The sequence below is a fragment of the Palaemon carinicauda genome, chromosome 41, assembly GCF_036898095.1.
Source record: "Palaemon carinicauda isolate YSFRI2023 chromosome 41, ASM3689809v2, whole genome shotgun sequence".
Lineage (NCBI taxonomy): Eukaryota > Metazoa > Arthropoda > Malacostraca > Decapoda > Palaemonidae > Palaemon > Palaemon carinicauda.
The window spans coordinates 34,742,470-34,770,409 of record NC_090765.1 but is presented as its reverse complement, the minus strand read 5'-3'; the positions used below and the strand labels follow the sequence as shown (position 1 = coordinate 34,770,409).

Here is a 27,940-nt window from a genome sequence, read left to right as displayed (position 1 = left end):
GGTATTACTATATAAGAAGAGATAATACCTCCAATAGCCGAGGATTACTGTATAAGAGGAGATAATACCTGCAATAGCCGAGGGAGTACTGTATAAGGGGACATAATACCTGCAATAGCCGAGGGAGTACTGTATAAGGGGACATAATACCTGCAATAGCCGAGGGATTACTGTATAAGAGGAGATAATACCTGCAATAGCTGAGGGATTACTGTATAAGAGGACATAATACCTGCAATAGCTGAGGGATTACTGTATAAGAGGACATAATACCTGCAATAGCCGAGGGATTACTGTATAATGGGACATAATACCTGTAATAGCCGAGGGATTACTGTATAAGAGGAGATAATACCTGCAACAGAGGAAGGATTACTGTATAAGAGGAGATAATACCTGCAATAGCTGAGGGATTACCATATCAGTTTTCCCTTACAAATTCTTAGTCTAAAAATGTCTAGAAATCAGTATGGGAGGGTTTTGCAGCAAAAAGGTAAAAATCGTATATAGAATTTGAGGTTTTCTAAGAGAGTCTCTAATCTAAGATGTACTATGTACCATTAGAACCCTTACTGAATGGTGCACTAGAGCCACTAGCTACCACATGAGGACTTAGGCTAGGGTTTGAAACAGCACAGGTTAGGCCTGATATATTGCTCCGAATCTAAAACTTAACGGCCTTCTGAGCTTCCACAAAAGAAGCTAATGATGTTAAACTCTTAATAAGCCCATGAGTACCAAAAGTAAATCGTTAGGTTGTAACAAAGTCCAAAGCTGGTGTGGCATTAACGTCATCATTCCGTCCATAAACAAGTAGTCTAGCCTTCTCTGGATTTCCCCTGAACTTAAAGTAAGCTTCTTTAATGCTTTGAACATTAATTTGATCATGGAACATGCTTCCCAGAAAGGAGCAGTGAGGCCTAAACAATCCTCACAAGATTTTCCAAATGAAAAAAAAATTCTTAGCATAAGACACAGAGAGAATGCAGATTATGATCACCAACAAAAAAAAACCTCATGTACAAAAGTGCAGTGACTGCTAACAATTACAAATAAGATATCTTAACCCTTTTACCCCCAAAGGATGTAATGGTACATTTCACAAAAGCCATCCCTTTACCCCCATGGACGTACCGGTATGTCCTTGCAAAAAAAATGCTATAAAAATTTTTATTTCATATTTTTGATAATTTTTTTGAGAAAATTCAGGCATTTTCCAAGAGAATGAGACCAACCTGACCTCTCTATGACAAAAATTAAGGCTGTTAGAGCAATTTAAAAAAATATATATACTGCAAAATGTGCTGGGAAAAAAATAACCCCCTGGGGATTAAGGGTTGGAAATTTCCAAATAGCCTGGGGGTAAAAGGGTTATAACCACTAAAATGACTATGAAAACTGATAAAAAACCTGACATCTGGAGCTGCAGAGCAGACTTGACTTTGAAAATGAAGAAATATACGATAAGTGCAGCATGTTATACTGTAGTAGTTAGACGCTGGTCTCATTGCTTTGCTAAAGGCACTATAGTCAATTCTTTTTATCGAGGCAGATTTGCACAGACTCACAGGGGTGCCCTTTTACCTCGGAAAAGTTTCCTAATTGCTGATTGGTTGGACAAGATAATACTAACCAATCAGATAACAGGAAACTTTTCCGAGCTAAAAGGGCACCGATGCGAGTCAGTGCAAGTGCGCCTCATTAAAAAAAAAAAGAGTATAGTGAATTGTAAGGAAAGCAAATGGGATATTTCTTAATTTTAAGGAGTACTGTTGACATTCTGAACTTCCAGTGATGAAAGCAATATGAACATCAGGGGAGTTTCATAGAAATAATACAGCATATGTAAATTGGGTTAGGGAGAGAGAAATCCTTTGTATCGCGAGGTGTATACAGTATTCCAGGAAACTGTTATGCAAATATAATTTATACATTAAATATACATATCCTCCATAGAATATTTAAATAAATCATTTACAATTTTAATTCATTAAAGTAATGTAGCATACTATTCTTATATAAAAAAGAAATCACAAGAATTTTAAAATAATTTACAAGTTATTTAGAATCTATCACAATATTGTATAAACAATACTCCACTATGATACAACAAAGAATGCTTAAGGTCTATTGTAATAAAACTTGAATAGTGACTAAGAATTCATTTACAGTTTTTGATGTCAAGTTCTTGGAAAATAACTTGACGGCTTCTTAATACCCAAAGGTTGTTTTTTGGCGATTGCTGTTCCTTTGGTTGCGGGTTTTCCATGTGGCTTAATTTTCTCTTTTTGGTCTGTCTTCCCACTAGCCCTGAAATTTTTTTTATTGTTATTATATTGAGATATCAATGACCAATATATATTTAGAAAAAAAGAATACTAGTATTATAACACAAGAGTTTAATCATAAAAACCTATTAACTAAATATATTTGGCTCACACCCTGTTTTAGTCTAGCACATAAAGGAGTAGATGGTTGTCTCATTGCATAGGAGCAACCTGGAACCTTGGGTTATTTATCAATAATATTTCTCGGTTTTTGCAAAAACCTCTCAATATTTCTCCCTTTATGTGAAAACTTTGGATGATAGTGAGATTCATGGGACTATGAAGATGGGATTCCCTATATGATTGATAGGTTAGTATTTTATAAATTATAATCACATCAATCATATATATCATACGCGAATTGTTATTTATGAGGGAGGATGGGATATCGAATACGCCAAAGAGTTTGCATTTACTATTTACACTGACGGATCCCTATGTTCTTTTGGTGTAGAATTCACCGAAATATTATCTGATAAGAATAAAAGAGGTCCCCTTTTCTGTTTCATTTGTTTGAAGTCGGCTGCCCCCCAAAATTGGGGGAAGGGCCTTGGTAAATGTATGTATGTATGTATTTCTGTTTTCACAGAAGAATTGACTAAATTAAGATTAATAAAAATGATATTTTAATTATAAAATAAATTTTTGAATATACTTACCCGGTGAATATATAATAGCTGCAACTCTGCGGCTCGACAGAAAACACACTCAAAAAACTCGCGAGCGATCGCTATGAAGGTTGCGGGTGTGCCCACCAGCGCCAACTGTTGGCCAGATACCACTCTTGAATGTAAACAAAACCTTCAATTCTTCTCGTCCCGCTGTGTCTCTATTGGGGAGGAAAGGAGGGTCATTTAATTTATATATTCACCGGGTAAGTATATTCAAAAATTTATTTTATAATTAAAATATAATTTTTAAATATTTAACTTAGCCGGTGAATATATAATAGCTGATTCACACCCAAGGAGGTGGGTAGAGACCAGAGTTAATTATGTTTACAGCGTATAAGCTAAGAGTTTTTTCATTTTGGCAGTTATCAATATAACAAAACCAAAATAAATAGGTACCTGGTAAGGAAGTTGACTTAGACGATTACTCTGCCTTGTAAGTCTGTCTTCCTCACGGAGCCCAGCGATCCTCTTAGGATGCTGACAGACTCCCAGGAGCTGAAGTATCAAGGGTTGCAACCCATACAACAGGACCTCATCAAACCCCTAATCTGGGCGCTCTCAAGAAATGACTTTGACCACCTGCCAAATCAATCAGGATGCGAAAGGCTTCTTAGCCTTCCGAACAACCCATAAAACAATATTAAAAACATTTCAAGAGACAGATTAAAAGGATATTGGAATTAGGGAAGTGTAGTGGTAGAACCCTCACCCACTACTGCACTCGCTGCAACGAATGGACCCAGTGTGTAGCAGTCCTCGTAAAGAGTCTGGACATCTTTTAAGTAAAATGACGCGAACACTGACTTGTTTCTCCAAAAAGTCGCGTCCATAATACTTTGCAGAGATTTATTTTGCTTGAAGGCCACGGAGGTTTCTATATCTCTAACTTCGTGCGTCTTAACCTTAAGCAAACATCGGTCTTTCTCATTCAAGTGAGAATGAGCTTCTCGTATTAAAAAAATCTGATAAAATATGACAAAGAATTCTTTGACATAGGCAATGAAGGTTTCTTAACTGAGCACCATAATGCCTCAGATTTCCCTCGTAATGACTTAGTACGAGCTAAATCGAACTTAAGAGCTCTAACAGGACATAATACTCTTTCCAGTTCGTTGCCTACGATCTCTGATAAGCAAGGAATATCAAAAGATTTAGGCCAAGGACGAGAAGGCAGTTCATTTTTGGCCAGGAAACCAAGTTGAAGTGAACAAGTGGCTTTTTTCTGTAGAAAAGCCGATGTTCTTACTGAAGGCATGAAGTTCACTGACCCTTTTAGCCGAAGCCAAGCACACTAGGAAAAGTGTCTTGAGGGTGAGATCCTTCAGGGAGGCTGAATGTAATGGCTCAAACCTGTCTGACATGAGGAACCTTAGGACCACGTCTAAGTTCCATCCAGGAGTTGCCAAACGACGTTCCTTAGAGGTCTCGAAAGACTTAAGGAGATCTTGGAGATCTTTATTGTTGGAAAGATCTAAGCCTCTATGTCGAAAGACCGAAGCCAACATGCTCCTGTAGCCCTTAATCGTGGGAGCTGAAAGGGAGCGAATCTTTCTCAGATGTAAAAGAAAATCTGCGATTTGGGCTACAGAGGTACTGGACGAGGACACAGATGCTGACTTGCACCAGTATCGAAAGACTTCCTACTTCGACTGGTATACTCTAATGGTAGAAGCTCTCCTAGCTCTTGCAATCGCACTGACTGCCTCCTTCGAAAAATCTCTAGCTCTTGAGAGTCTTTCGATAGTGTGAAGGAAGTCAGACGAAGAGCGGGGAGGCTTTGATGGACATTCTTTACGTGGGGCTGACGTAACAGATCTACCCTTAGAGGAAGACTTCTTGGAAAGTCTACCAGCCATTGAAGTACCTCGGTGAACCACTCTCTCGCGGGCCAGAGGGTAGCAACCAACGCCAACCTTGTCCCTCCGTGAGAGGCGAACTTCTGCAGTACCTTGTTGACTATCTTGAATGGTGGGAATGCATATAAGTCCATAAAAGACCAATCCAGTAGAAACGCGTCTATGTAGATTGCTTCTGTATCTAGGACTGGAGAGCAAAAGATTGGTAACCTTTTGGTCAACGAGGAGGCAAAGAGGTCTATGGTTGGTTGACCCCAAGAAGCCCAAAGACTCTTGCCCACGTCCTTGTGGAGGGTCCATTCCGTGGGTATCACCTGACCCCTCCAACTGAGACAGTCTGCCAAGACGTTCAAGTCCCCCTGGATGAATCTCGTCAACAGGGAGATGCCTCGAATTCTAGACCATAAGAGAAGGTCCCTTGCGATCTCGAGCAGCGTGTGCCTCCTTGCTTGGAGATGTACGCCAAAGTTGTGGTGTTGTCTGAGTAGACCTCTACCACTTAGTTTCGAAGACGCTTTCTAATATCATCAAGGCCAAGTGGATTGCTAATAGCTCCTTGCCGTTGATGTGCATGCTCTTTTGACTTGAGGTCCACAGACCCGAGCATTCCCGACCGTCCAGGGTCGCACCGCAACCCAAACCCGACGCGTCTGAGGACAACACGTGGTTTGTGTTCTTGACTGCTAGGGATAGTCCCTCTCTCAGACTGATATTGCTGTCCCACCATTTCAGGCATGCCTTTATTGGCTCGGAGACTGGGAATGATACCGTCTCTAATGTCTTGTCCTAGTTCCAGTGAGAGGCTAGATGGAACCGGAGAGGCAGAAGGGGTAGTCTCCCTAGTGAGACAAACTGCTCCAGGGATGAGAGAGTCCCTACGAGACTGTTCCAACTCCTGACTGAATAAACGTTTTCTTTTCAGCATTAGTTGGACTTCGAGCAGGGCTTGACTGCGAATCTCCATCCCCAAAAATAGAATAATTTGGGATGGGATCAGTTGGGACTTTTAGGTTGACCACAAGTCCCCAACTCCCTGGCCAGACTCAACGTCCAATGTAGATCCTGCAGACAGCGAAGGCTGGACGATGCTCTGAGAAGCCAGTCGTCCAAGTACATGGACGCTCGGATCCCCGAAAGATGGAGGGATTTTGCCACATTCCTCATGAGCCTCGTAAACACGAGAGGCGCAGGACTGAGGCCAAAGCACAGGGCTCGAAACTGGTACCCCACATTCCTGTAAACAAACCTCAGAAACGGTTGGGAATCCGGGTGTATAGGAATGTGGAAGTATGCCTCCTGAAGGTCGAGAGAGACCATCCAGTCGCCTTCCATAAATGCTGTCAAGACAGCCTGGTAGACTTCATCGTGAAGTTTGTCTTGACAATGAACACATTGAGCGCACTTGCCTCATACGTACTCCTGCAGTGAACATGGCTGCCAAATCATGGAGCCATCCCTGAGGGACTTGTTCCTGCAGAGAACGTGGCTGTCAGATCATAGGAGCCATCCCTGAAAGCCTTGTTTATGCATGACATAATTGTACAGCAAAACTTCAAAGGCTCAAAAACAGCTGTGAAGTTGACCTGTAAAATCTTGGAGCAACTCATGGCCAGGCGCCAGGGAGAGTCTATGAGGTTTGAGAAGTCTATCTGGGCAGAGGCAGGAACTCCCAAGCCGAGAACTTCTCTCATGTCATATCAGACTCTCGCTCTATAAGCCAGTTTAAAAGAAGGGAAAGCAAAGGTTGTATCCCCCAAACTCCTCCTGGTGATAAACCAGTCGCCTAGCAAACGTAAAGCTCTCTAGGAGAGCGAGAGAGCACTAGCTTATAAAACAAACGGCTTCGAAGTAGCTAGGCCTAGCGTAAACTCTGACGTTAAGGCGAACGAGGAGCAGCAGTTACAAAAAGATCCGGACAAAGATCCTTAAAAATCAGCATGATTTATTTAAAGTCCATAGAGGGCTAAGCAGCTTTAGGCTCCTCTCCGTCTGACAGAGTCCTCAAGGGAATATCAGTAGGAGGGGGAACAGCAACTTCCTCATCTGAAGGAACCTTGTCCGATAATAGCCGAGTCTCAAGCAAGGGAGAGACCTACCGTGGTGGCAATGCTTTACAAGCAGAGTCCACACGCACTGGTGCCTTAGTAGCGGACCAGGACGCAACGTCATGTAACTGCTTGACAGTCTGTGAACTGTCAACAACAACAGGAGCGAGAGACCAGGACGCAACGTTATGTAACTGCTTGACAGTCTGTGAACTGTCAACAACAACAGGTGCGTGAGGACGCACAGCGTCCACTCGAGACTGCTTTGACCGCCTAGACTGAGCAGTCAAAACAACTCTAGAATGCGGAGGTTGACGCTCAGCGTCAAAACAAGTCAACTCCGATTGTTAGCGAACGTCCTAAACGTCAACAGGAGCATCAGCAAGTGGCCTAACGTCCAAATGTGGCTGAAAATCCACACGAGACCGCATCGAGTGTGGTTCTAAACAACCTGACTGACGTGGCTTAGCTACGTCAACGTCAACAGGACGCACAAAGGAACGTTAGGGTGGCTGAAAGCCAGGATCTCGATGAGATAAACGGCTAGGCTCAACGGACTTATCGGCAGAATAGTCTTCCATAAGGGAGGCAAGCTTATTCTGCGTGTCTTGCCGTACAACCCATTTAGGATCAACGGGAATGGTTGCGGTAAGAGACGAGGGTAACGTCTGTGACCGCAAAACCTTGCCTACAAAAAGACTCTCGGAGTCTGTGTTACGCTTTTGTTAGGCGGCGAGTAGTCTTCCGATGACTGCATAGGGTCAGAGCTGTCCTAATGGCTACAACCAGGACGCTGGACCTGTCCTGAAAGGACTGACTTTCGCTTAAAGGGCTCTCGAAACCTTGTTTCACGGTTTCTTATGCGAAAAGCCTTCGGATGACGAGGAGAAAATCGTCTCTCTCGCCTTATGGTAGGGGTGATCTTGGTAAGATACACCCGATACCATAGAGGGAAACGTCTGTTCGCTGATCAAGGCCTCTCGAACCCATAAGTCGTACGACATTACTTCTCCCCTGGGCTTGGGAGCTTGCAAGAGGTCCCGGACTAGGCGAACGACAGGCACGAACAGACGAACCCTCGGTCACAACACTGATAACACTTTGCGCAATATCACTTTATCACTACGATTTTCTGTTTTGCACTTATTTCACTGAAATCGAATCTTTTAACAATTCACATCAAACTGATTTCTACCTGAAGCACGCAATTCTACCCTCATCAAAAGGTTGTAATAGCGAAATCAGTCGTATAATGCAAGCACATTAATACCAGCAAAAAACAGTAAACATATTTTAAGATAAAAAATTCAGTGGCTGGGGAAGAGACTAAACACTAGTTCATTCAAAAGTACGTTTTCAATCTCTCACCGTACATTGCCTGGGGACGAGAATAAAAAACTAAAAACGTTTTATCCTTTCTCCCCGTACAGAGACTAGGGACGAGAGTAACTCGAGAACAACGTTAGCCGCTTGAACGGAAACGTTTTCTCTCCTCTCTCTCCCTCCGTCTCTATCTCTTTCTCTCTCTCTTTCTTGATTTCGCACCTAAGAGAAGAGCCCACTTACGTTTCGTCAAAAAAACATGTTATTTGACCAAAGGAAAAAACTGAAAGGTTTTTCAATTAAAAAGTTCCTTTAAAATAGAATTTAAAACATTTAAGCTTTGAAAGAAGAATGAACAAAACGTCAGAATCGATTTACTCTTTCTGCAAAGTGAAACCGTGATACTCTCTCTCTCTATCGTAACGATAGAGCGCAAACTGCGTAGCATAAATAAACTAAACGTTAGTTCATCTTTGAAACAGTACGAAGACTATTCAAAGAAAATCTTTCATAAAATATCTATTAAAAAATATTCATTTAAAAAGTTTTAAATCATTAGCTCTTTAAAAGCTATTTACGATTGAAAGGGCTGAACGTTGTTTAACTTCGGTTTCCAAGTTAGGACCGCCTACTCTCAGGAAAGGTCGCATATAAACAAATCATTAAAATTTATTTTGATGTTTATTATAAATGGAAAGTTAATCGAAGATGCCTAATAAAGGCGGTGAGATATAAAATATATAGAGGAAAATCTATAATTCATTCATAACGTGATAAGATAATTGCTAAAAGCCTAAACACACTTCCGTCTAAGGGAAGGGTCGGCCATTTAAAAGTCAAAGAAAGTCCTTACTCTCTTTGTCATCAAAATTTAAATCTATCCAAAAACGAGTTCAAGGTTTAAGATGAAGATAAAACACCTGCACTGCGAAAGCTCAAACCAAAATGAAGTACTTCACCAAATATGTTGAGAAAACTCCAGGTTCTATAGCGAGTATTGATACGTCTTGTCGTCAACGTCGACAGAGAAGAATTGAAGGTTTTGTTTACATTCAAGAGTGGTATCTGGCCGACAGTTGGCGCTGGTGGGCACACCCGCAACCTTCATAGCGATCGCTCGCGAGTTTTTTTAGTGTGTTTTCTGTCGAGCCGCAGAGTTGCAGCTATTATATATTCACCGGCTAAGTTAAATATTTAAAAACAAGCCACTACAAAAATCTGTAATTCTCAGTAACTCTAGAAATCTCTTTGTTCAATAAATTAAGTTTCATTCCACAAATTATATGACTGATATAAATTCTGAAATATGTTAGATTTATCCCTGCATATCTAAGCATTATTACGATGATTTATTACTAAATCAAAATCCATCATATTAGATAAATAGTAGACATTGTGGAAAAATGAATGTGAAAACAAATGCAATAAGATCAAACCATGTTAGACTATGGTGTTCTTCATTGGGAGAAAAAAGAAAGAAAAATAAAACCACGCTGATGTAATAGTATCTTGTCTTTAAACCAAACTCCTTTGACCAAAGGGTACTCAATGAATGGCTCTTATGACCCAATACCAGAATGTGGATAATGTAAAGCAACCCTTGCATTCGTACTTCATAGATACAGTATTAGCATTATAACTCACAGGTAAGATTCATAAAAAATAATAGAAATTTTCTGGGAAACAACTTGATACAAGATTAAAAAATATTAACCCTTTTACTCCCAATGGACGTAATGGTACGTTTCACAAAACTCATCCCTTTACCACCATGGACGTACCAGTACATCCTTGCAAAAAACTGCTAATTACATCTTTTTGCATATTTTTGATAACTTTATTAGAAACTTCCATCATTTTCCAAAATAATGAGACCAACCTGACCTCTCTATGACAAAAATTAAGGCTGTTAGCGCAATTTAGAAAAAATATATTGCAAAATGTGCTTGAAAAAGAAAATTCCTGGGGGTTAAGGGTTGGAAAGTTCCAAATAGCTTGGGGGTAAAAGGGTTAATGTTTGGCACAATGTCATAATGGACAAAATTTAGTTGACAACATTTTGTAGTACTGTACTGAAATGTTTTATATTCTAATGTAACTTTCTAAATAATAACCAACACTGTTCAAGTATTTAAGCTTACTTATTATCAACTAATCCTAATTTTCCACTAGATTCTGGATGCTTTGCGCGGTTATAGTCTGCTCGAAGTAACCCATGAACATGTATGGCCGCAGATTTTGCTGGTTCTAAATACTTAGGGTCCAACCCGCCAACACTGAAAAAAAATTAAAACAGTAAAATAATTGATAAAAAAAAAATGGGTAGCATTAGAAATTATTATTTCTACATCTCACCTGAGGTTCATGTGGCTTCCTTCTCAAAGCTGTTTAAATGTCAAAGTCTATCTAAAAAATTTTCATTTTCTTTCACTGCAACCTTGCCCCCTTTAGTGGAGTATTGAAATTATAATGCAGTGTATGGCCTAAAAACTTTGTTTTCATGTGTTGCTTACCTCAACCTGTAACCTACTATGAGATTCAGGGGAGCGATCCAGAAGAGCTAGGTCCAAAAGAGCTAGGCCCAAAAGAGCTAGTACAATTGAGCTAGTGCGACAAAATAGCTAGTTCCATAATAGCTAGTACCAAAATCGCTATTGTGACAAAATAGCTGGTTCAAAAAGAGCTGTTAACCAAAATAGCTTGTTTTGAAAAATTGTAGTCTTGCTAAAACAGTGTGTGTGTGTGTGTGTGTGTGTGTGTGTGTGTGTGTGTGTGTTTACGTTGATTACTGAGGTAGAAAGTAAAAAATATATTTTTTTATGTCTCATCATATTTATTATTTACAGCAGAACAGATTTTAATCAATATTTATATAAAACTTTATTACATAAAACTTTCACATATCAATAATTGTTTCAACTAACACACTTCAGTATAGAAATAGATAAAAAACAGCAGTCATGGCTAGAAATTAAGTAGAAAAATAACTGAAAATGTTAAAAAACAAATAAAACTTTAACCTTTAATATGTTATGTTATAGCTTATTCCTCGTAAAAATCTTTAGTAGATATATCATTATTTGTGTGCTTGCTAATCAAGTTTTTCAGTCTATCGTTAATTTCCTTAGTCTTTCTTTTGGCAGGTAATTGCTGCCCACTGATATACGCAATTAGATTGCTTCTCTGAAGTGCTGCTTCTTTTTTAATTCCTTGAAAAAAGCGCCATACGGTTGGATGAGCAGTGTCATACATTCCCTGAATAGCGCGATGCCATCCCTCTAACTTGTTATTTGTCCTTGTTCTGTCGTTTTGTGTTCTTTCCCGGACGTTCCACAATTCGATGGGAAATAAGGGTATTCTTCTTCCTCTTCTCTGTCGTCTACCAATGTATGTGTCTTCGAAATAGTCATATAATATTTGCATTTCTTCATCCAATTGCAGACGTTCGAGGTCTTCATTTAGCTCTTCGAATGCATCTGTCACTTCATCTGGATTTAGAAACGCCAAAGCAGCCAGCATCTTGCAATAAAGACGGCAGTTGGCATCAGATATATAGCTATTTGATAATCCCGTGACTTGTATTTTTCTCTATATTGACTGTGATAGATGAAAGAAACATCCATTTATGTTTGCATCAGGATACACTGTCATGAAAGCATTGATAGCAGACTTTTCTAAATCTAATGTTACGTTTGCAGGGTCACAGTCTGGGCGCTTGTCTTTCAAAATCTGAAATACTCGTTCATACGTTGACTGTGCCTTATCAGGCATCATAACTTAAACACATGGAAAAAGATAGTTTTCTCTAACAACATGGATCGTATATAATTGATAAAATAATCTAGGAACGACTTTGAAAGTGCCATCACACATCCATATTTTCGAATTAGCAAGTTGATCGAGCATATGCTGGCTTGCAAATATGATTATTCGTTTTGAATCACTTGTTACATCACTCAGTAAGAAGGGTTCTGTTTTTCCGTTTAAAGTAAAAGTTTTAAATTCTTCTGGAATTATCAATTCGTTAATTGATAAAGGTTCAGGAAAATGGCCTTCAACCTTACGTCTACGTTGAATACGTTTTTGGAGCGCTCTTTTTTTAGGGACATTAGCCATTGCTTTGTCATCCAGCTCTTGTACTACAACAGGAATAACTCTTCGTGGTGGTGCACTACAATTTGAAGCTTGCTCATTCATTTTCCCTAAAGCAATTGTAACACTTTGCCTCACGAGATCTGGGGCATGATTATGTTCTTGTCCAATTTTTACTTCACACTTTTCTTGGTAGTTCGGCGCAGTTTTCAATGTTCCTCTACAATCCTTCATTACACATCTCCAGTTCTGGCTGGTTTTGTTCGTTGTATTTTTTCGGTACAAATATCCATCGTAGCCAATTAAATCTTTTCCTTTCTGGGACTTTATAACTTCCATGATGAAGGGTGGAATACTACTAACTTTTTTCTCCATAGATAAGAAAAAGATTAAAAGAAAAAATGAAGTAGAAATAACATTCCATTTTCTTGAAACTAGTTATTTTTGGTTAACAGCTCATTTTGTACCAGCTCAAATGTATAACTAGCTATTTTGTCACATTAGCGATTTTGGTACTAGCTATTATGGAACTAGCTATTTTGTTGCACTAGCTCAATTGTACTAGCTCTTTAGGGCCTAGCTCTTTTGGACCTAGCTATAATGTCGCACACTCGAGATTCAGGGCCTCTGTAACACGGTTCTTTGGACTTTGCTCCTTATCAAAGCATCGGATGTTGCTGAAAGTTCACATATGTATATTTTACAACCACACACAAATTTTGTCAGCATTATCAATAACCTAAACCCGATAGTTTTAATTTTTATAGAGTAAAAATTATCTAGCCGACGCCATGGCCAGTGATAATGAGCCAAGAGTCGAAAACATTCATTACGTAAGCAATGTAAACACCTTTTGACAAAATTTTGCCCCGCCCATCCACCAGACACCCATTCACCTTGTTCCATCGGCTCTAAAACCCATAACAGTCAAGAATGGCTAACAGGATTTGGAATTGCCCCCGTGGTTGCAAAACTGCATTTGTCTTACGACTTGCAACTTTATACAGTCAAGAAAAAGCCCGTGGCCATATTTACTACTGTATAGCCTGAATAGGTAATTATTCAGTTTCTAGTTTAAATCCAATGTTTATGGTCTGATTTGTATTTAGCGTAACATGATTATAATACTTGTAATGTCATTCAGGCTTTTGAACATTTCCATTAACTATTCACTATGCCACCAAGAGAGAGAGAGAAAGAGAGAGATTGTATGTAAACAGTCTTTATATAACTACTTCTGTTAAAATACGAATTTTGTGCTAAACTCTCCATCAGACCAACGGATCATCCAATATAATTTTTTCTTCTTCTTCTTAGGCCGTACGACCGTGTTGGCTATGTTTTGGGCATGACTGCATTTTGTAAATAAATCATGAATAGTTTTAGGACTTTTATTTGTACATCTAATGGGAATTTATAGAAGTAAAGTGAACATAATTCACTTATCCTTTAAAATAATTACTACATGTAGCAAAACAAATAATAGTAAAGATGAAAATGCAATTAAGGAATGATACCATACTTTATCTTTAGCTTCAACATCGGCAATAACATACCCAGTTGCTATAATTTGTCAGCTTAACGAAATAACTTATCATCTAATGTTAAACTTAATGTCTGAGGAAGCCATGGCTTATTGCACAGTGAAAAAACATGACAAAGACTTTATGAATGGCGGAACGATACATAAATGCGGGTGGGGTATCTGTGCTAGCGTAGTAATACTACTGTAGCAGTAGTGCCGCAACAGTAGTATACATGAATTAAACGTTTACGCCAACTGCTGGGATCCTTGAGGATCATTTAGCACTTCTTAAAACTACTCGAGAAATGAGTTTTTATAGTCAGAATTTAAATTTTCTGATCCAACAATGCCCATGATAGCCTTCAGTGTTATCCTGAATTATAACCAGGCCAAAGTGGTTGGAGCCTCATTGTGTCATCATTCTGACGATAATTATTGGTGAAAGTTTAAAGCCAAAATACGGTACAGGCTATTTTTTTTTCCAGTAAATAGGTAGGTAGATAGACAATAAATAAAAATTGCTTGACATTGGATATAGCAGTTATCAAATCAAGCTTGTCTACTACGTTTTTGAAAATTACCAACTATACCCTACACCTTGTCAATCTGATTGTGACCTATAAAGTAGACTGTAATTTCTTAGGAAACTTATTTTGGGAGTTAGACTAATAATCGAGGTGTTTTTGTATTTATTAACATATTTTGTTGGTTTGTTCATTATGATAATTATTATTGGAGAGGTTTCAGAGTTCATAAAGGTGTACTGCTTTGCTTTTATTTAAACTTTTGTGTCATTGTTGGCAGAGGTATAGCCTTCGTTACGTATGGCCAATCATCGATCGAGAAAGAGGGAAGAAATGCCGCCATAAGTTACGTAACGAGTGCGTTCGAAACATTTTCTCTGAGTAAGTTGGCCGGTTTTCAAAATACGTAACTTTTACATTATAAGTACCAAATTTATTCAACCTACGTAATGCAGAATATAGTCAAAATTTATGTGTAGATATAATGTGCATTCTGAAGAAGCGTTATATTTATGAAATTCATAGATAAAAAATTATTGCGAAAAAACCGTGTTACAAAGGCCCTGAATCTCATAGTAGGTGGTAACTTAATATTAATGGGGGATGTATTTTACTGACTTTGATATGTATTATTCAACTAATTGTTCAAAGAAGTCATTACTGGGTGAAGTGGTGCTACGTTCACTTTGTTTCAAGTATCGAGGGCAGAATTGTGATTTGGAGAATAGCTGTTCTGAGTGAGAAAGTTGACTGGTTTCTCTAATGCAGCAATATGTTCAGCTTTTGACTAAATCTTTCAGTCAGACTCCAAACTTATGTAAAAGAAAAGCATCTTGTAGTTCAGGGGAAAAGCCCAAGAAGTCTAGGTTAGTGGATTACAGTAGGGATGATGACGAAATCTCTCAGGTTATTACTGAGCTATCAGGGATTGGTGGTAATGAGCTTCATATGCCTTTTGTTAAATTTGCCTAGTTCATGCAATCTGAAAATTTTAACATGTCCGCAGAAAGAGACAAGGATACTAGCCTATCCTTCCCTGATCTAACCCCTAGAATAACACATCAAGTGTTGCCTAATGGTTTTAGTGTACCAGTGATTAAGGGTTATATTAATACAAAGAATATTATAAGGCCGATACCTTCATTACAAGCCTCAGTTTTTCAAAATACTTCAGGCCCTTCCATTGCAAAATCATCAGATTTCTGCAATCCAGTCAATTCTAAACATCTATAGGATTCTGAGACAAGACTGGGAGGGTAATTGGGATCCAAAAATCCATACGCCTACTAAATAAAGCACTCATGAGTAACCCTTACATACCATTATTTACATGATGTACCACATGGTCCCTATGGAACCCAATACAGAAAATAGGAGATTTTTGGCTATAGGCCATAAACGGTTGTACATATAATGTTTTGAGAGGCAGTTTTTTTACGGCGAGTGAAGGATAGGCCAATAGAAAATCTTTTTTTTCTTTTTCAGAAGTTACCACTAGTAGTAAGCAAACAGTCAAGTTGGATTATTCAGGTCTGCAGATGCATTAGAACTTGACCAAGAAGATGAAGCTGATGTTGATTGGGAGGACTCACCATTTCAAGCATTACGTAAGCTTATAACGGAATGGTATCCGGATAGGCTAATTCCGGTAAATTCAGTTAATGCTCATTCTACAATGTTTTCTAATGTAGTTATCAATACTAAGACTTATCTGCCTACGTTTTATATTTTCACAAAGCAAATAAATTATGGTCTTTGGTAGAAGGGAAGTCTAATAACTCTGCTTCATGTTTGTTATTAAAACCTGTAAGCTTGCGTTATTATCATCATCAGCTGTAACTTGTCCACTACAGGACAAAGGCCTCAGAAAAGTCCTTGTACTCATGTCTGCTTATGGTCTTTCTATCCCAGTCTATGATTATTATTAATTATTATTACAAGCTAATCTACAACTCTAGTTGGAAAAGCAGGATGCTATAAGCCCAAGGGCTCCGACAAGGAAAAATAGCCCAGTGAGGAAAGGAAACCAGGAAATTAATAAACTACAAAAGAAGTCATGAACACTTGAAATAAACTATTTTAAGAACAGTAAAAACATTAAATTGGATCTTTCATATATAAACTATAAAAACTTCAAGAAAAAAAGAGGAAGAGAAATAAGACAGAATACTGTGCCTGAGTGTACCCTCAAACAAGAAAACTCTATCCTAAGACAGTGGAAGACAATGGTACAGAACAATGGTTTGATTTTGGAGTGTCTTTCTCCTAGAAGAGCTGCTTTCCATAGCTGAAGAGTCTCTTCTACCCTTACCAAGAGGAAAGTAGCCACTGAACAATTACAGTGCAATAGTTAAACCCTTGAGTGAAGAATTATTTGGTATTTTCAGTGTTTTCAGGTGTATAAGGACAGAGGAGAATGTGGAAATGATAAGCCGGACTATTTGGTATGTGTAGGCAAAGGAAAATGAACCAGAGAGAGGGGTCCAATGCAGTACTCTCTGGCTAGATAAAGGACTCAATAACTCTCCAGCGGTAGTATTCCAAAATTGTGGCTGGTGCCTTGGCACCTGCAAACTTTCTAAGCTCATCAATATATTTGTCTTCTCTTCCTTCCCCTACTTCCTTAACAATTTCTGGGGACCCATCCTGTTAATCTTAATGTCCATATATTATCTGTCCTTCCCATGTCCATTTCTGTTTCTTACATGTAATTAGAATATGCGCTATTTTAGTTTGCTCTCATATCCATGCTACTCTTTTTCTGACTATTACTGTTACTGTATTCTCATCAGTATTCTTTCTATTAGCTCCTTGAGTTGTAACCAGCTTATGTTCTAAGGCTTTAGTAAGGTTCCAAGTTTCTGATGAACAAGTTAATACTGGTAGGACCATCTGATTAAATACTTTTCTTTTTAGAGAAAGTGGCATTTTAATTTTCATAAACTTGTATTAGTGATAAAAAATGAATTTTCTTTTATTTATTAACTACTTCACTTACCAACATCAGCTTGGTGTTATCTGGTGCCATAGTTAATAATTACAAGCGAGTAATTAATTTTTTTTCCATAAAAAGGCCCCTAGTACCAAAAAGCCTTTAATAAACAGAGGGTGCAAATTATTTCTGATCCAGACAAAAAGATAGCAAGCTCATTAAAAATGAGCACTATACATATTCACACAATAATGGGAAGAATTAGGGAAGTGATGGAAATGCCGACACGAAAAAATGTGGATGTTGATGTGCTCAGGAAGTTATTAAAGATCATGCTAAAAAGCATCATTAATAAAGCAAAAATATTAACTTTGGTGAAATGGTGATGAAATACAAAAGTACAGTAGGCATATTGGTCAAAGAAATGTTTAATGTGATAGAAGTGGTGCAAAAAAAAATTTGTTCTTAAAAAAGATAGAAGTGGTACAAAAAAATCTGTTCTTAGGTAAGACAGATGGAAGTGGTACAAAAAAAAATTGTTCTTAGGTAAGACAATTGAGTAATGAGTGTTTTTAGTTTAATAATCACAATGAAGAACACCACAAGAAAAGAATTTCGGGACAAGCTATTAGATGGGATACTGGAAAGAAGAAATCTAATGTGCAACAAACAAATGACCAGCTGGTTTTGAGAATATTATGACTAGGTCTAGCTAAGAGAATGAAATCATAAGGGAGAAACAAATATGTAATTTCGCACAAAGCCAAGGATTAAAATGGCCATGCACAATGTTAAGAGATCTTGAGAAAAGCTGATAAAATACAGTATGTGAAATCTGAAATCGAATAACTTTATCATGGTGAAAAGCATAGGCAGTAGTATAGAAAAGGATGAATATCATCCAAGTTCACAAGAAAGGCCATCAAAATACAAAATATAATCAGAATAATTTTACAATGCAATGTTACTTACTTTTCTTTATCAGGTGGTGACAAATCTTTGAGTGGTGGTGATATGTCAGAAGGACGTGGGCTTATTTCTTCAGGTATTGGAGGAATGTTACCAATTTGACGAACTGAACTCTGGAAAAAAAATGTATGTAGATTTTAAAAAGGCTTTGGGAATTCTTTGTTCACAATTTTCTAGATTATGGTGAATGATAATTTAACATAACTGTTACAGTTTAACCTATACTTGTCCGAGTCATTTTCTTCAAGTTATTTAACACATACTGCATAATTATTACTTCTTTATGGTGTCTTTATTCAATTTACTGATGTTTCATAAAAAAACATTACTCATAATAGCCCAAACTCAAGGATGATGAACTTTCTCAGACACTAGTTTCTGCAAAGAAATTGGTAGTCAGAAAACTGGTTATAGATAAGAGTGCATGCATCTGGAATCCTCAGTTACTTCACAATTATCTACTACTGTATAGTCACTCTTTCTCCCTACCACTGGGTGCACTATTCACACTATTTTTTAGACTTATAGGATGTTTTACAGCACATCTAGATATTTTGAGGATTGCCTTTTTATTTACTTATTTCTGCCTTGGCTTAGAGGAATTCTCTTGGCAAAGTTAGATGAGGAAGCCTGCAATCTGAGCTAGAGATGCTCCAACTGGAAAAGTACCTCTTCTACAAAACCAACCGTAGAAGATGGCCCGCTTTCTGTGGTTGACAGATGTAGACGACTGTTGCAGGTGCCCAGATATCTTCTGTACAGATCTTCATAAAAAACCTTTCAATCAGAAGATATGCCAAGTACGTATTCTTTAATCCTGAAGTGTAAGCAGATTCATGAATTGGTGGTGCCTCTGAAGGTGCAGCTAACCAAGAAGTGCGCTTCAAGGAGGATGCGGAGGTACTTCCAGGAGGATCCACTAACGGGTATTTGGAAGCATGCGTCCTTCACATCAAATGAAAGCACAAGGAATCCGTACCATTTCCATCCTGAACTTGCTTTGCTAAATAAACTAGCTTAGGGGAAAGAGGTTGATGACCACTCTTCAACACCAGTTGACTTCTCTAATAGGAACAGTAGGCTGAATAAGCCCGGAGATCCATCTTGAACAATTCTTGTTTTCTGAAACTTCCACAGATTAACCTATCCCGAGGAAATGTCATATTTCTTTCGTTCTACCTTTTTTGGAGTACCGTTCTCCTGTCTGGTCTACAGCTGCAGACTTTTGTCTTAATCTGTTAGACAATGTTGGAAATAATCTCTAGAGGTGAAGATTATTATGTATGTATTAAGAGCCTAAAATAATTATGGTGATATGAGTAATAATAGCAGTATTTATGTTTATTATAATTATGTAATTGCTCAGTCATATATATGCCAATTACGTAAATGAATTGTGATTTCTGATAAATCTACTACAACTTCTAAAAATCTAATGCTTTGTCTTTTATTACAGTGTGAAATATCTAACGTGGAGTACGAAATACATTAGGGTCCAGAACGAATAGATTGAATAGCATCATACATACATGGAAGTTGGAAAAAAAGTGATGTCATTTCAAAACAGCCATGTTTCAAAAATTTTATACTTAATAAATAGGAGTTTTTTAGTGAAAGTGTTTTCATCAAGTGAATTGGAATAAATTTAGTAACATCCTATGAAATTATGTAAACATAAAGTTCTTTTATTACAAAGATCCTTATGAGCATTTTGGGGAAGAGGTTTTATGATGTACAGTATCACGTGAAACAGTCGTAAAATACCTACCCAAGGGGGAATATATAAAGGCTAATTTTGCATTGTAGATACACACCTCTTTGGGAAAAGGATACTAGGATCTACAATTGACATGTAGGGATGATTGCGAACAATCATAAAAACTAAAACCAGCACAAAGAGGTTGTGGTTTGATGGTAGTTTTCAACATAAACCTGTTAGTTGGACCAATTTTCCCTGCGCTTACCACGAACCGTTAACTACCTTGTTCACAAATTCAACAGCTGTTCCACTGCTGAAGACATTTCCTATTCCAAAGGATGGTTTGTACAAGTGTAGGAACAAAATAACTCTTAAGACTATTAGACTCCATGGTGACACTATTTTTCTTAAATATATTGGCAAAATATGTAAACATTAACCTTAACAAAAAAAATAATATTAAAAACTGTTATGACTAACCAGGGTACTGTGTGTGCCTCCTGACCACCCACTTGAAACAACAGGATAGGATTGTGAATTACTGGACATAGGTGTAGAATGGGATACAATCCCATGAGGAAGGCCTACAAACCCATGAGATGGGACATTATGCGATGTAAGATACGCTTCTGTCAGAGGTGCTCGTTTTATGACTGCTCCTGATATTTCTGCCTCGTTTAATTGCTTGTTCAACCATGCAATAACTGTAATTGGAAAACGTGAAAAATTAGCCTTATGATTACCATGACATTTGACATGTCCAGTGAGTTACATATCTAAACTCTCACAGCCCATAGAATGCAAAAATATTGTTGTTGGTAATACTATTAAGAACCAATACAGTTACTATTATTATCATCACTAGCTAAGTTACAACCCTCAATAAAAAAGCAGTATATTATAACCCCATGCTCTCCAACAAGGAAAATAGCTCAGTGAGGATAGGAAATAAGTGCATAGGTGCACTTACTTAAATCTGATCTACCCTCTCACTTTCTCTGTTTTCTTGAGTTGAATCACTTTACTTTAGCAAAATTCTTGCCCATATTTTTCTCTTTTCTCTTTTTGGTACAAAGTTTACTATAAAAGCCCTTCACAAATTTTTATCTTGCTCTAGTAATTAAGGAAAACAAGGGGGGAGAAATAGGGTTTAGCCCCAGGAGAGAATATTAAGGAAGGAAGCTTGCCAATGGAGTAAGACCTCAGCCTATTGGATGGCAAAGCAAAAGCCAAGAAGAGAGAAGAGGGTTTAGGCAAGGAATATTTGCGAGAGATTCTCCGAAGTCTTAACAAACTTAATGGCGTTGCATAACTTGGGTCTGAGAAACAGTTAGCAAGGATTACCCAAATAAAAATGCAAGAATGTGTTGATTGATTAGATTCAACACAATGTACATCTTAAGGAAACAATTCTTAGGTCATACTATATTAAGCCATGATAGGTCAGACCTTTCCTATGCTGTTAAACATACTAAAAAGTTAAAAGTTAAAGTTGCGGGTTTTAGGTCTCCACAGAGACGATTTACATCGTCCTCCTCGGGCGACCATTAGCCAGCAGGGACTATCACTAGTCCCCTCTAACCTCCCCCCCAGGCGCCACGTGGGAGTACCCCCCGGTAGAAGGTCTCACGGTATTCACGTCCCTGGCGGGGACCGAACTCGGGACCTCTATAATAGAGATCCGCGACGCTACCAACCTTGCTATCCGGAGTAAAGTACTGTAATTGGTAAATAGTTTCAGGAATGTACAAAATAACAACACAACTAATTACATTAACATTAAATATCTTGTGTAAATAAATGGATGTTCCTCTAACAGTGACTGATTTAAAGTTTTCAAGCATCCTGACATCTAAGGTCATTGACCCCGATGTTCCTTTAACATTTTGAGAATTGATATAATAAATAACAAAGGCAAAACGCTGTAAAGACATTTAGGAGAGCTCCTAAACATCAGACTACAACCAATAAAAAAAGTAAAACGTAAGACAAAACTTAAGGTGACAAGAAACATACATTTATCAGTATTTCTGTGATATCATTTTAAAATCTAAGCCATGAATTCACTAACAACAAAGAAAACTGTAACATTTAAATATTTTGTGTAGCCAAAGGGGGCTAAATAACAGGTATGGAACATGTTTAAAGAATTAACTTCAATAATGGAAGCTAAAGAAATAGTGCTTGATAGAAAGCAAAAATGATGGAAGATATAAATAATTGATAGAAAGATAGTTAAAAGAGTCAAGAAAGGAGCAGGGACAGAGAATAAAAGAAAAAGTAATGATGAACCTTCAACAGCAAACAAATGGTCAAGGTGCTGACTTATTTTGGGGGTAGATTCATCTAGTAAATATTGACTCAAACTTTCACTACAAGAAAAATCCACTCTCACTTTCATAATTTACATTTGATAGCAATAAAAATATCATGAAATTATTATACATTAACATCTCATATCCATTTTATAGAGAATACTGAATGTTCATAACATGCTAATTGCTAAGAATGAAAAACTAATATAATTATACCAGACTTAATAAATGTGTGTAAACAGGATAAACACAGCAGCAGAAAAATAAGGGAGTCTGAAAGGTGAGAAAGCAACTCCCCTTGTAGCGGGGATCAACTTTGTGATAATTACAGCTTTGTTAAATCAAATATATATTCAGTACTAATCTGCAATATATGGCAAAATGCTTAATAAAATAAATTATGTATAGAAAAGATATTCAAAATAACCAGTACCCTCTTAATTATTCAACCTTGCAAAGGTTCAAAGTGACTTGCATGTATTACAAATCTTATAATTTTTACTTACCATTTTCATTTGTCTTTAAAATTTTGTCCTGCTCCTGAATTTTTTCCACTGATTCGCTATGCTCTTTGTGAAGTTTTTCATTATCATCTCTAAGTTTTGAGAACTTAGTTGTTATTTCATTCAATTGCTCATTTAGTGCTGATAATTTTGAGTCTTTTTCCCCAACAACCTTTTCTTGCTCTATCAAAGCAGCCTCTTGAACTTTATTCTGAAAAGTAAATGATAATATATCAATATGATAACTCCTTTACTGTATATGGGTAATAGGGCATACAATCATCACTGACGTTAAGAGTTTTTAAGCCCACTTTATCCTTTGTAGGCTCTTAGAGTTGAAATGAGTTATCTACATTCCATTATCTACTGTACATTTATGGGCACCTGAAGGTTCCAGAGACATCACTGAAACAATTACCACCTGGCATATTCCACTGCCAAAACGTTTCTCAACATTCATTAGTCATGGCAAATATTGAATACAGACAAAATATCTAAAGCCAACTTTTATTGTATCTTGTTTGCAGTGATACAAATCATCAAGAGAACAGACAGTTTCTTGCTGGAACATCTCAATGCTAAAGTTGGGAAAAACAAGGCTCCCTGGAAAAGTGCCATAGGTCATCATGGCAGAGAGGCAATATGAATGTTACAGGCCTCAGACTATTATTATGTGCTATCTTCAATTATTTTGATGAAACCAATAGGTCACATTGCCTATATCTATGAAGAGCAAGTTTTCAAAGATTAGCAAAAGACAAAATTCTTTCTATACCCTCTGACCAAAGAAAAGGCATACAAATCCAGGTGATTCCAAGGGTGTTGGAAGGTGTCTTCAAACATGGACCATGGATATGGAATGGGGAAGCAAAGTACAGGGAGCTACCTTTTTAACCACATGGCAAACAGGTTTATCTCCAGAGAGCCTCATAGAGCATGAAGCCTATCCATTATGCAGGGATGTAGGCACAGTATCCCTCTGCCATAACAAACTGCCAAAGGCAACTGAATACGTCTGCTAGTACATTCCTCTTGCCCAAAATGTATCTGGCTGTCAACTCTATGGTGTGGAATGTCGCCCAGATGATCCTGTACTTTGTCAGCTTGCAGAGAGGGTGTGAGACCATGCCCGCTCTCTCGTTGATGTAAGCCACTACAGTACACTTGTCGCTCATTGTCACTACCTAGTGCCCCCTCAAATGTTCTTGGAATGCTTGAACCACAAAAAAGGCTGCTTGCATTTCCAGGATGTTGATGTGCAGATGCATTTCTTCTTCTGAGCACACTCCTGAGATGACCAGGTCTATCAAATGTGCTCACCACCCATCCTTCTATGCATCTGAGAATAGTTTCATGTCCAGAACTAGAGAGTTGAGTGGAACTCCAATGGTGAGGTTTTCCTTGTTCAACCACCAGGTAATATTGTCCCGAGCCTCGTGTCTCATTGGAATAGGAAGGAAAGGAAACTAGGAACTGAAAGTTTAAGAGGTTGGACAGCAAGAGGGAGTAAAAAAATGGTGAAAGAAGGTACAGTAAAAACTCAAAAAGGGTAAAGCGAGGACCAGCAGGAACTCTGCAAAGACTATCAAGTAATAACTATAGTACAACTTGCTACAGGATATGTGATATGTGTATGTATTACTCTAGTGCCTGTAGAACAATCACTTTACCTGAGATTAAGTCTACTACTGGAAGTAGCAATAACTCATGAAACATTTCCTTGCTTTTTTACATCAGGTAACAGAGATTTAGTGGTGAAATGACAAATATCCATCCTTATTCTCTTTTTATGAATACAGTAAACTAAATTAAATCTGGGCTTATGCCAATAAATTACCAAGTCATTTGTCCTGATGATAGGACAGAAAAGGAAAAGCTTGAGAATCAACTGAAAAGAAGGGAGTAGTAAAATGGGGGCAATTAGGGTCAAAAGGGCAATTGAAAAAGCCCTTCAAGACTATATGCAATGCATTGTATAGGGCACAATATACTATAATCAGTGACCCCATAAATAGCCTTACTTGCACATTAAACAGAAATCAAATAACCAAAGAAGAAATAACATACAATCAACAGTGCTTGTTTCCAAGTTACTGTAAATAAGCCAGAACTGTTTTGCTGCCTGAAAAAAATGTTCTTATATAATCAGCTATGTGATAGAGAACTATTTACAATCATATTAAACTCATTGTAGATATTTTTTTTTATGAAAAGGAAATGGCAAAAAACAATTGTTGTACACAAAATCACCTAATTTTCAAAATAATACTTTTAGCACTAACTAATTATAAAACAGACTTTCATCTCAATAGTGGCAAGCTTACCAAAACAACAATTTGCCATGCAAATAACCTGGCATTAAAAACTTACTCTCATATGTTCATCTCTCAATCTTTTCTGAAGCTTTTTAATTATGTCCAAACTCTTTTGCAGTTCAGCATATATCAATTGAATAGAGTTCTCCCTCTTGGCCACTTTCTGCTTTCTTTCTTCCAAGGATTCTTCCAAGGTTTGCTGAAAAATGTTATTTTCATTAGTAAAATAAATTTTTGAATATACTTACCCGGTGATCATGTAGCTGCAGCTCTGCTGCCCGACAGAAAAAACCTACGGGCGGAATACGCCAGCGATCGCTATACAGGTGGGGGTGTACATCAACAGCGCCATCTGTCGAGTAGGTACTCAAGTACTTCTTGTCAACACAGAACCAATTTTCTCCTCGGTCCACTAGGTCTCTATTGGGGAGGAAGGGTGGGTCCTTTAATTCATGATCACCGGGTAAGTATATTCAAAAATTTATTTTACTAATGAAAATAACATTTTTCAATATTAATCTTACCCGGTGATCATGTAGCTGATTCACACCCAGGGGGGTGGGTGGAGACCAGCATACATGTTAACATTAGAAGCTAAGTATTCCGTATTTCATTTTAGCAGTTATTCAAAATAACAAACATAAAATTAATAAGTACCTGGTAAGGAAGTCGACTTGAACAATTACTCTGCCTTTTTAAGTACGTCTTCCTTACTGAGCCTCGCGATCCTCTTAGGATGCTGAGCGACTCCTAGGTGCTGAAGTATGAAGGGCTGCAACCCATACTAAAGGACCTCATCACAACCTCTAATCTAGGCGCTTCTCAAGAAAAGAATTTGACCACCCGCCAAATCAACCAGGATGCGAAAGGCTTCTTAGCCTTCCGTACAACCCAAAAACAACAATAAAAACATTTCAAGAGAAAGATTAAAAAAGGTTATGGGATTATGGGAATGTAGTGGTTGAGCCCTCACCTACTACTGCACTCGCTGCTACGAATGGTCCCAGGGTGTAGCAGTTCTCGTAAAGAGACTGGACATCTTTAAGGTAAAATGATGCGAACACTGACTTGCTTCTCCAATAGGTTGCATCCATTACACTCTGCAGAGATCTGTTTTGTTTGAAGGCCACTGAAGTTGCGACAGCTCTAACTTCATGTGTCCTTACCTTCAGCAAAGCATGGTCTTCCTCATTCAGATGAGAATGAGCTTCTCTAATCAAAAGTCTGATGTAATAAGAAACTGCGTTCTTCGACATCGGTAAAGCAGGTTTCTTAATAGAGCACCATAAAGCTTCTGATTGTCCTCGTAATGGCTTCGTACGTCTTAAATAGTACTTAAGAGCTCTTACTGGGCATAGTACTCTCTCTTGTTCGTTTCCAACCAAACTGGACAGACTTGGAATCTCGAACGATTTGGGCCAAGGACGAGAAGGGAGTTCGTTTTTAGCTAAAAAACCAAGCTGTAAGGAACATGTAGCCGTTTCAGATGTAAATCCTATGTTCCTGCTGAAGGCGTGTATCTCACTGACTCTTTTAGCTGTTGCTAAGCAGACGAGGAAAAGAGTCTTCAAAGTGAGATCTTTAAAAGAGGCTGATTGAAGCGGTTCGAACCTTGCTGACATCAGGAACCTTAAAACCACGTCTAAGTTCCAACCTGGTGTGGCCAACCGACGCTCCTTCGAGGTCTCAAAAGACTTAAGGAGGTCCTGTAGATCTTTGTTGTTGGAAAGATCTAAGCCTCTGTGGCGGAAGACTGCTGCCAACATGCTTCTGTAACCTTTGATCGTAGGAGCTGAAAGGGATCTTACCTTCCTTAGGTGTAAAAGGAAGTCAGCTATCTGAGTTACAGAGGTACTGGTTGAGGATACTGAATTCGCCTTGCACCAGCTTCGGAAGACTTCCCATTTTGACTGGTAGACCTTGAGAGTGGATGTCCTCCTTGCTCTGGCAATCGCTCTGGCTGCCTCCTTCGAAAAGCCTCTAGCTCTTGAGAGTCTTTCGATAGTCTGAAGGCAGTCAGACGAAGAGCGTGGAGGCTTGGGTGTACCTTCTTTACATGCGGCTGACGCAGAAGGTCCACTCTTAGAGGAAGAGTCCTGGGAACGTCTACTAGCCATTGCAGTACCTCGGTGAACCATTCTCTCGCGGGCCAGAGGGGAGCAACCAACGTCAACCTTGTCCCTTCGTGAGAGGCGAACTTCTGCAGTACCTTGTTGACAATCTTGAACGGGGGGAACGCATAAAGGTCTAGATGGGACCAATCCAGAAGAAAGGCATCTATGTGAACTGCTGCTGGGTCCGGAATCGGTGAGCAATAATTTGGGAGCCTCTTGGTCATCGAGGTAGCGAACAGATCTATGGTGGGCTGACCCCACAAGGCCCATAGTCTGTTGCAAACATTCTTGTGAAGGGTCCATTCTGTTGGGATGATCTGACCCTTCCGGCTGAGGCAGTCTGCCATGACATTCATGTCGCCTTGAATGAACCTCGTTACTAGAGATATGTTTCGATCTCTTGACCAGGTGAGGAGGTCCCTTGCGATCTCGAACAACGTCATCGAATGAGTCCCTCCTTGCTTGGAGATGTACGCCAAGGCTGTGGTGTTGTCGGAGTTCACTTCCACCACCTTGCCTAGAAGGAGGGACTTGAAGCTTCTCAAGGCCAGGTGAACTGCCAGTAGCTCCTTGCAGTTGATGTGCAGTGCTCTTTGATCCGAATTCCACGTGCCCGAGCATTCCCGACCGTCCAGTGTCGCACCCCAGCCCGTGTCCGATGCGTCCGAGAAGAGAAGGTGGTTGGGTGTCTGAACAGTCAGTGGTAGACCTTCCCTGAGCAGAATGT

General features: G+C 38.5%; 1 protein-coding gene across 2 annotated transcripts in view; it reads right to left on the bottom strand.

Moving 5' to 3' along the window:
* Positions 1 to 27,940, bottom strand: part of LOC137632522 (spindle assembly abnormal protein 6 homolog) — a 136,595-nt gene that overhangs the window by 26,706 nt on the left and 81,949 nt on the right. Inside the window, exons 9-14 of one of the 2 annotated variants that reach the window (XM_068364499.1) lie at positions 25,155 to 25,298; positions 22,788 to 22,995; positions 20,447 to 20,670; positions 18,271 to 18,380; positions 10,367 to 10,501; positions 2,170 to 2,310 (exon numbers count right to left, since the gene is read on the bottom strand). In XM_068364499.1, coding sequence (XP_068220600.1) covers positions 2,181 to 2,310; positions 10,367 to 10,501; positions 18,271 to 18,380; positions 20,447 to 20,670; positions 22,788 to 22,995; positions 25,155 to 25,298 — 951 coding nt within the window. In that variant the 3' untranslated portion in view covers positions 2,170 to 2,180. Of the gene's footprint in view, positions 1 to 2,147; positions 2,311 to 10,366; positions 10,502 to 18,270; positions 18,381 to 20,446; positions 20,671 to 22,787; positions 22,996 to 25,154; positions 25,299 to 27,940 lie in introns of those variants that run through there. The other variant, XM_068364498.1, reaches the window with a different exon arrangement.